The sequence below is a fragment of the Acipenser ruthenus genome, chromosome 43 (assembly GCF_902713425.1).
Source record: "Acipenser ruthenus chromosome 43, fAciRut3.2 maternal haplotype, whole genome shotgun sequence".
Lineage (NCBI taxonomy): Eukaryota > Metazoa > Chordata > Actinopteri > Acipenseriformes > Acipenseridae > Acipenser > Acipenser ruthenus.
Window position 1 is genome coordinate 1,672,718 of NC_081231.1, and position 9,331 is coordinate 1,682,048.

At 52.6% G+C, this 9,331-nt stretch overlaps 1 protein-coding gene across 1 annotated transcript; it reads right to left on the reverse strand.

Annotated features, from left to right (window-relative positions):
* Positions 1-448: 448 nt before the first annotated feature.
* On the reverse strand, positions 449-9,316 carry LOC131709470 (equilibrative nucleoside transporter 2-like). Its single transcript, XM_059012116.1, has 9 exons — positions 9,049-9,316; positions 8,611-8,745; positions 7,948-8,045; positions 7,288-7,369; positions 6,161-6,222; positions 5,529-5,631; positions 2,921-3,006; positions 2,067-2,266; positions 449-1,320 (listed from the first exon to the last, which is right to left on the reverse strand). Exons 1-9 carry the CDS (start codon positions 9,293-9,295, stop codon positions 1,209-1,211), a joined length of 1,125 nt encoding a protein of 374 aa, XP_058868099.1. The 5' UTR covers positions 9,296-9,316; the 3' UTR covers positions 449-1,208.
* Positions 9,317-9,331: the final 15 nt, after the last annotated feature.

Sequence of the window (9,331 nt, forward strand, 5' to 3'; positions counted from 1 at the left end):
CTCTCTTGTACAGTTTAAAAGGTCTCAAAAGCTCATTGTCCGAATCTAAATGGCCCAATAACAATTAAACACAATTACAAATAATTAAATGAATTAATAATGTATTAATTAAATAAATTGCGTGCACTGACCAGTTCATTCTAGCTTTAGATTTAATTAAACATCTGTTGCTGCATGATGAATCATCCTCAGCTCATCTCTTTTCTATGCTCTTGTAAAGCATATTGCTCTGTACCCAAGAAAAAATGTGTTATACAGGGCTGAAGAATGATTTTTACAACTTCCATAAAAAACACACAAAAAATAATAATAAAATCCATCGTGAAATGCAGTAACGAACCATGGTAAACTAACCCTTATAAAACGTTTAGCAAAGCATAGGAGTAAACATTGAGATGTATGGTAAAACTGAAAATACACCACACACATGACATAGTAAACTTTTATAAAGGGACTATAACTTCTCTCAGCCCTATAAGTAAAACCATGTTGTTTTAGGGGGGGGGTCTTATTCTCCGTAACACAGGAAGTGAGGTTATAGCGCTTCAGCAAAGTGGGCAGGGTTCCTAACAGTCAAAATTCAGCTACTGTATCTAAACTAAAATAAGAACCAAAAATGCATCTACAATTCCAAGGACACATTCTGGATTGTATATAAACCTGCAGTGAACTTTGAATACTAAGAACTGTACAATAATGGCACCCTATCCACAATAAATAATGTACGAGTTATTAGTAACTGTACTGGTACTGTAAGTCACACAGACTATCTGGCCTTAATAGACAGTATTTTTATATATAATTCCCTTCGTCAGCAGCTTGCAAAATCCCTTTTAAAATAATTTAAAAAAGAGCAGGATTTTAACCGCTCGGGCAGTGGGAACATATGAAGTTTCCACTGTTTTTTCAACCCTAACAAATAAAAATTCTTTGATAAACGTTAAGATTCGAAACGCATGGGGGAAAAAATTAATAAATAAATAAAAATCAGTGTCTTCAGGACATTAAGAAAGTCTTCTAGTCCCATTGCTCTTGTGTTCCTGTCAGTAGTCTTTGCACTGCCGCTGTAGTGCCCCGTCATGCCTGCAAGACCATTCTTCCTCCCTCTCTCTCTCTCTCTCTCTCTCTCACCCTCTTAATCTCTCTCCCACGTGCTCCCTCCCTCTGGCAGCCCCCTACTCCTCCTCTCCGTATCTCGGGGGTCTCGTTCACACCAGCGCTCGCAGAGGGAAGGACAGAGCGGCCCCCAGCGACAGCCCCAGAGCCAGGAAGAACGTCATAAGAGCCCCAGCCGTCTCTGCATCCTGCGGCTTGACCAACCTGGGGGGATGGGGAGAGAAAGAGAGAGGGAGGGGTTAAACGGGGCAAGCAGACTAAAGTTTGGAGTAACAGTCAAACTGACAATCGCTTTATAAAGGGGCCATATTTTAAATGAGCAACCTCTAAATAAGATAAAAAATGATAAAATTAGAGGGCTCCCAAGTGACGCATCTGGTAAAGGCGCTCCACTTGCAGTGCAGGATGCGCCCTATAGCCTGGAGGTCGTCGGTTCGAGTCCAGGCTATTCCACAGTCGACCGTGGACGGGAGCTCCCAGGGGGCGGCGCACGATTGGCCGAGCGCCGCCCGGGGGAGGGAGGGTTTAGGTCGGCCAGGGCGTCCTCGGCTCACCGCGCACCAGCGACCCCTGTTGTCTGGCTGGGCACCTGCAGGCTTGCCTGTAAGCTGCCCAGAGCTGTAGCTCTGGGATGGTTGCATGGCGGGCCTGCAGAGTGAAAAGAAGCGGTCGGCTGATGGCACACACTTCGGAGGACAGCGTGTGTTCGTCTTCACCACTCCCGAGTCAGCGCGGGGGTGGGAGCGGTGAACTGAGCCTAAATACAATTGGCCATTTCAAATTGGGGGAAAAAAAAAAAAAAAAAAAAATTATACAATCACAGATGATCACTTAATGTTTGAAATATTTTGTCACAAGACTTAGGGAGATGATGTATTGGTAACAACTATAAAATCAGAGAAGGAAACTCCTATTGCATAGACTTTCAAAATAATACTACTGCTACTCACTGTGGGGCGTAGGACATGGAGAGGCAGACGCAGTAGCCACTGCTGAGGGAGAAGAGCAGCATGAGGAGAGCGAAGACGATGTCGTGGGAGAACAGCACAGGCAGATAGGACCGCTCCTGCACATTGCACAGCATGAGCAGGGGAATGAACACCACGCGACAGCACACCAGCCCCGGGAACAGAGGGCTCTCCTTCCGGGGCTAGAGAGGGGGAGAAGGGGGAGAGAGAGAGACACGGTCAGTTTTGCTGGTGGAGGGGACACACACACACGGCCATACTGGCTGGCCAGTATGCAGAGATCTGTCACAGCCTGAGGGACACACAGTAAGCACGTCACACTACAATCCCATCACAGGGCTGCAACGGAGAGGGTGGGAGAGAAAGGGAGGGTGAAAGAGGTTAGAGAGGGAAATGTTTTAGTAATGTTTAGTTCATATATACATGCCAGTTAACTGTTGTATTGCTTTGGCAATACTTGTAGTATAGTCATGCCAATAAAGCACATTTGAATTTGAGAGAGGTATGATTTAACTCACTGTGGCAGACCTACATAGAAGAAAAGTAAACAGCAACGGTTTTTCCTAGGACGCTGTGACTCATTTACTGTCCCAGGTGTACCTTATTGGTGCAAAAGATATGCCTTGAAACAGGAAACCTGTACGTAATAAAACGGTATATACTTTATAAGAGAGTCCCATTGAAGCCCATGTTGTTTGCATGGTCACGCTCCTAACGTTGTAAACGGAACTCTGTTCTAACAGGATCCGTTATAAGTGCAGCAGACCTGCATAATCAGATCAAGCAATGATTTTTTTTTGTATATATATATATATTTGTATTTATATGAAGCTCACCCATCTCACAAAAGAGGTGACTGTTCTTCCAGCCCAGTCCATCACGTTGAAGGCCAGGAAACAGCAGACTGGGGTGAAGTAGCGCTCTGCAAACACAAGGGGGAGCGAGGGAGCGGTTAGAACAGGACAGACGGGGTCAACGCAACGCTGGATTGGATTAGAGCATTTTACAGGGTTGGTTGGAATTCCAATTCCTTAAAAAGCAATTCATTTGAAGGACTTGGAATTGATTCATTCATTAAACTCGAATTTTGTTAACCACAAAGAAAGTTCAAGCTTTCTACCCACGCCTAGCAGCTCTGCGCTCTCGGAGCTGAGATTGTGCAACGGCATCGCCTCACACTGCCGTGCCCCCTGCACTCACCCCAGCCTCCTGCCCGCTGCCCCCTGCACTCACCCCAGCCTCCTGCCCCCTGCACTCACACCAGCCTCCTGCCCCCTGCACTCACCCCAGCCTCCTGCCCCCTGCCCCCTGCACTCGCCCCTGCACTCATCTCGGCCCCCTACTCACCCCAGCCTCCTGCCCCCTGCACTCACCCCAGCCTCCTGCCCCCTGCACTCACCCCAGCCTCCTGCCCCCTGCACTCATCCCAGCCCCCTACTCACCCCAGCCTCCTGCCCCCTGCACTCACCCCAGCCTCCTGCCCCCTGCACTCACCCCTGCACTCATCCCAGCCCCCTACTCACCCCAGCCTCCTGCCCCCTGCACTCACCCCAGCCTCCTGCCCCCTGCACTCACCCCTGCACTCATCCCAGCCCCCTACTCACCCCAGCCTCCTGCCCCCTGCACTCACCCCAGCCTCCTGCCCCCTGCACTCATCCCAGCCCCCTACTCACCTCAGCCTCCTGCCCCCTGCACTCACCCCTGCACTCATCCCAGCCCCCTACTCACCCCAGCCTCCTGCCCCCTGCACTCACGCCAGCCTCCTGCCCCCTGCACTCACCCCTGCACTCCTCCCAGCCCCCTACTCACCCCAGCCTCCTGCCCCCTGCACTCACTCCTGCCCCCTGCACTCACCCCAGCCTCCTGCCTGCTGCACTCACCCCAGCCTCCTGCCCCCTTGCACTCACCTCAGCCTCCTGCCCCCAGCCCCCTGCACTCACCCCAGCCTCCTGCCCCCTGCACTCATCCCAGCCCCCAGCCCCCTACTCACCCCAGCCTCCTGCCCCCTGCACTAACCCCAGCCTCCTGCCCCCTGCACTAACCCCAGCCTCCTGCCCCCTGCACTCACCCCTGCACTCATCCCAGCCGCCTACACTCACCCCAGCCCCCTACACTCACCCCAGCCCCCAGCCCCCTACTCTCACCCCAGCCCCCAACCCCCTACACTCACCCCAGCCTCCTGCCCCCTGCACTCATCCCAGCCCCCTACTCACCCCAGCCTCCTGCCCCCTGCACTCACCCCTGCACTCATCCCAGCCCCCTACTCACCTCAGCCTCCTGCCCCCTGCACTCACCCCTGCACTCATCCCAGCCCCCTACTCACCCCAGCCTCCTGCCCCCTGCACTCACCCCAGCCTCCTGCCCGCTGCACTCACCCCAGCCTCCTGCCCCCTGCACTCACCTCAGCCTCCTGCCCCCAGCCCCCTGCACTCACCCCAGCCTCCTGCCTGCTGCACTCACCCCAGCCTCCTGCCCCCTTGCACTCACCTCAGCCTCCTGCCCCCAGCCCCCTGCACTCACCCCAGCCTCCTGCCCCCTGCACTAACCCCAGCCTCCTGCCCCCTGCACTCACCCCTGCACTCATCCCAGCCGCCTACACTCACCCCAGCCCCCTACACTCACCCCAGCCCCCAGCCCCCTACACTCACCCCAGCCCCCAACCCCCTACACTCACCCCTGCACTCACCCCAGCCTCCTGCCCCCTGCACTCATCCCAGCCCCCTACTCACCCCAGCCCCCTACTCACCTCAGCCTCCTGCCCCCTGCACTCACCCCTGCACTCCCCAGCCCCCTACTCACCCCAGCCTCCTGCCCCCTGCACTCACCCCAGCCTCCTGCCCGCTGCACTCACCCCAGCCTCCTGCCCCCTGCACTCACCTCAGCCTCCTGCCCCCAGCCCCCTGCACTCATCCCAGCCCCCTGCCCCCTGCACTCATCCCAGCCCCCAGCCCCCTACTCACCCCAGCCTCCTGCCCCCTGCACTCACCCCAGCCTCCTGCCCCCTGCACTCACCCCAGCCTCCTGCCCCCTGCACTCACCCCAGCCCCCAGCCCCCTACTCACCCCAGCCTCCTGCCCCCTGCACTCACCCCTGCACTCATCCCAGCCGCCTACACTCACCCCAGCCCCCTACACTCACCCCAGCCCCCAACCCCCTACACTCACCCCTGCACTCACCCCAGCCTCCTGCCCCCTGCACTCACCCCAGCCCCCTGCACTCACCCCAGCCTCCTGCCCTCACCCCAGCCTCCTGCCCCCTGCACTCACCCCTGCCTCCTGCCCCCTGCACTCACCCCTGCACTCATCCCAGCCGATTACACTCACCCCAGCCTCCAGCCCCCTACACTCACAACTGCACTCACCCCAGCCCCCTACACTCACCCCAGCCCCCTGCATTCACCCCAGCCCCCTGCACTCACCCCAGCCTCCAGCCCCCTGCACTCACCCCAGCCTCCTGTGTACACGGTCTTCACGTCCACAGTTACTGCGGGGAACACAGACAGCGTGACGGTGAACACGAAGGTGATGCAGAAGGCCATGACCCGGATCTGCAGGAGCAAACACCACAGAGCACTGATACTCACACCTCTCAACACTTCATACTGTGTCTATATGTACACATGCATATATATATATATATATATTACACACACACACACACACACACACACACACACTACAGCTATGGAGAGGATATGATGGTTCTAAGTGGGTAATACAAAAGCAATCACTAATCAATTGAAGACACAAAGATGGACTCCAGAGTTCTTTACTACTTTTCTAACAGAGTAAACATTTACTTCTATTTACTCTTACCCTAACCCCAACCATTACCCTAACCCCAACCCCAACCATTACCCTAACCCTAACCCCAACCATTACCCTAACCCCAACCATTACCCTAACCCTAACCCCAACCCCAACCATTACCCTAACCCCAACCATTACCCTAACCCTAACCCCAACCCCAACCATTACCCTAACCCCAACCATTACCCTAACCCACTGCTCATGCTGATGGATCTATTCTTGTTTAACTGATTAAACATCCCCGTTGCTGTGGGGAGGGAGACTCACCTGCTTCAGCACATCCCACAGGGAGGATTTCTGCTTCCCGTCCTCCTGCAGGGCGGCGCTCTCTGAGGAAACAGGAGAGGGAACTCACAGGGGGCAAGAGAACTGTGATGCACAGCAAAACAACACGGGGGGCTTGAGAGAGAGGGGGGAGAGAGAGAGAAGAGGGGGAGAGAGAGAGAGAGAGAAGAGAGAGGAGAGAGAGAGAGAGGGAAGAGAGAAACAGAGAAACAGAGAGGGGGAAGAGAAACAGAGGGGGAAGAGAGAGAGACAGACAGACAGGGGGAAGAGAGAGACAGACAGAGAGAGAGGGGGAAGAGAGACAGAGACAGAGGGGGAAGAGAGACAGAGAGAGAGAGAGAGAGAGAGAGAGAGAGAAGAGAGGGGGAGAGAGAGACAGAGAAGAGAGAGGAGAGAGAGAGAGGGATGAGAGAAACAGAGAAACAGAGAGGGGGAAGAGAAACAGAGAGGGGGACGAGAAACAGGGGGAAGAGAGAGAGACAGACAGAGACAGAGGGGGAAGAGAGACAGAGAGGGGGACGAGAAACAGGGGGAAGAGAGAGACAGACAGAGACAGAGGGGGAAGAGAGACAGAGAGGGGGAGAGAGAGACAGAGAAGAGAGAGGAGAGAGAGAGAGAGGGAAGAGAGAGAAACAGAGAGGGGGAAGAGAGAGAGACAGAGGGGGACGAGAAACGGGGAAGAGAGAGAGACAGACAGAGGGGGAAGAGAGACTGAGAGGGGGACGAGAAACGGGGGGAAGAGAGACAGACAGAGAGAGAGGGGGAAGAGAGACAGACAGAGAGAGAGGGGGAAGAGAGACAGAGAGAGAGAGACAGAGACAGAGAGAGGGAAGAGAGAGACAGACAGAGACAGAGGGGGAAGAGAGAGACAGACAGAGACAGAGGGGGAAGAGAGACAGAGAGAGAGAGAGAGAGAGAGAGACACAGACACAGACACAGACAGACAGAAATACTAACCAGGCAAAAACATTGTTACTCACTGTAGCAGAGGGGCTGAATTAACTATATAGCTAGCTAACTTACCTCACCAACAAACCAACCCAACTAGCTTACCCATCCAACTAACCCACTAACCAACCCACTCAATTAAAGGGAGTGCATGCGGCTACCTTTATTCAGCAGTGTGTCGTTGCTCTCCAGCTCATAGTTTTTTTTCTGATTACTTTTATTCAAGTAGAACTGGGCAAACTCCTAGAGAGAGGTACAAAAGAAACAAAACAAACATCGACCAAGTCATTCACGTAGTCTACTGCGTGGTGCACAGATAAAAAAACGATTTCAGAAATACTTATCTATGTCTAATATACAAGCAAGTAACCCAAAGATCTTCAACAGAAGAAACTGTGGTTCCAGTGACGCAAAACAAACGAGCTCCTATTGGAAGTGACTCTGCAGCAGCAGCAGTTGATGAAGCATAGTTCACCCCCCTAGTCTCTGTAAGTTGCTTTGGATAAAAGTGTCTGCTAAAAACACTCACAGCAGTTTGATCCACTCCTGGTTTCACTAGGAGTTTAATAAGACACACCTGAGCTTTGTTAGCTAGACACACTGGGGCTAATCAAGCTGGTAGCAGTAAAACCTGGACTGGATCACACTGCTGTGCAATAGGAGTCTTATTCCCAGCCCTGCTACATTGCCTTAAAGTTGTGAATTGATTTTAAATAGCTAACTATCAATTAAAATGCTGCTTCATTTTATTTCAGCGTTTCTAGGCTCCGATTCCCAGTGACGGGAGCGGTATGGAGAGGCACTGGGGTGGAGTGGCTCACCAGTTGAGGCAGGAGCAGGTAAGAAGCCACAGAGACCAGGGTTCCGACGCAGGGGGTGATGAAGTACCCCAGAGCGGCCGTCTCGGAGTCTGTCCCACCTGCACGGAAACAGAACACGGAGCAGCTCAGGGAAGATTCGGGTTCAATTCCAATTGCTGTTGTGCAATTCGTATGTAACCTGCCATTGTAATGCAATTGTAATTGAGACTGTGCACACCAGGGTAACTGCAATTATACCAGAGATATAATCGATCAATAATAGTTTATTAGTAAGATGCACCTGTGCAATAGGAGACTTATTTCCATCCCTGGTACATTGCCTTAAGGTTGTGAATTAATTAAAATAGCTGACTATCAATTTAAATGCTGCTTATTAAAATGTGAAGAAAATGTAATCCTATTTGTTCTGATAAGTTTGTTCGGTGCATTGAGAATGCCAGAGCCCGTCCGCTTATTTAGCAGGATGCACGGATCTCAAGGGTCATATCCTGGTTAAATAAATACATTTGAAATTTTAAAAAAACTTGAAAAGGCGCTATAAAAGAAAGTGCAGAAATCAGAAATCACACCAACGAAGCGAAGCATCCTGTGCTGGCCTCCAGAGATCCTATCCTGGGTGTGTTTAGTAAAGGGTGCCCCCCGGTGGTGGTGGCTGGTACTCACTGGAGAGAGCCAGCAACATGGCGAGGGCAGCGAAGGTCCCGGCCAGCCCCTGCCCGCTCATGAACAGGGTGCTGTACTTCTGCGGGAGCAAACCCACCAGCCCAAAGAGAGAGCCCTGGAGCACCGCGCCGAAGGCTAGCGAGAGAGAGAGAGGAGAGAGGAGAGAGTTACTGACAAGCAGGGGCGTAGCGATCCGCCTCGTTTGTAAACATTATATTCTAACCATGTTAAATCTTTCTCCCCAGGTCCCTGGGAGTCTTATTCCCATCCCTGTAACATGTAAAGAAAGCCTCGAGATTCATCTGTCGCGCTGTCGCTGGAGCCCATTAGCCTGGTTAAACTCCCACTGTAACTGACACTGACTCACAACAGGAAGGTGCAGCTCTCATATATTACAGAACAGGCCCCGCGCGACGCACAGCAGCGGCCACGACTCACAGTTGATGAACCAGATGGTCGCCATGGTGACCGAGAAGAAGACCCCGGGCTCCATGGGGACCTTGACGAGGACGGCGGTGAGGATGAAGAAGAAGAGGATGAAGAGGAGGCTGCCAGCGATGCGCAGTCGCTCCGAGATCCTGAGAGAGAGAGAGAGACAGAGGTTTCCATTTGTTACATCATATGTATTTTCTGTATTTGTGCCTGCGATTATTGCTGGGTTACTTGGAATAAATAGAGCAAACATGTTTATGTGGGGAGCGATTTATGTTACTCTTTAGTA

Excerpts from the sequence above, each read along its gene's own strand:
- LOC131709470 (XM_059012116.1), bottom strand. The coding sequence starts at position 9,295 with ATGTTTGCTCTATTTATTCCAAGTAACCCAGCAATAATCGCAGGCACA. Across the intron at positions 6,223-7,287 it reads CGACACACTGCTGAATAAAG|AGAGCGCCGCCCTGCAGGAG; the intron begins GTAGCCGCATGC and ends CTGTTTCCTCAG. Across the intron at positions 5,632-6,160 it reads TGTGGGATGTGCTGAAGCAG|ATCCGGGTCATGGCCTTCTG; the intron begins GTGAGTCTCCCT and ends TTGCTCCTGCAG.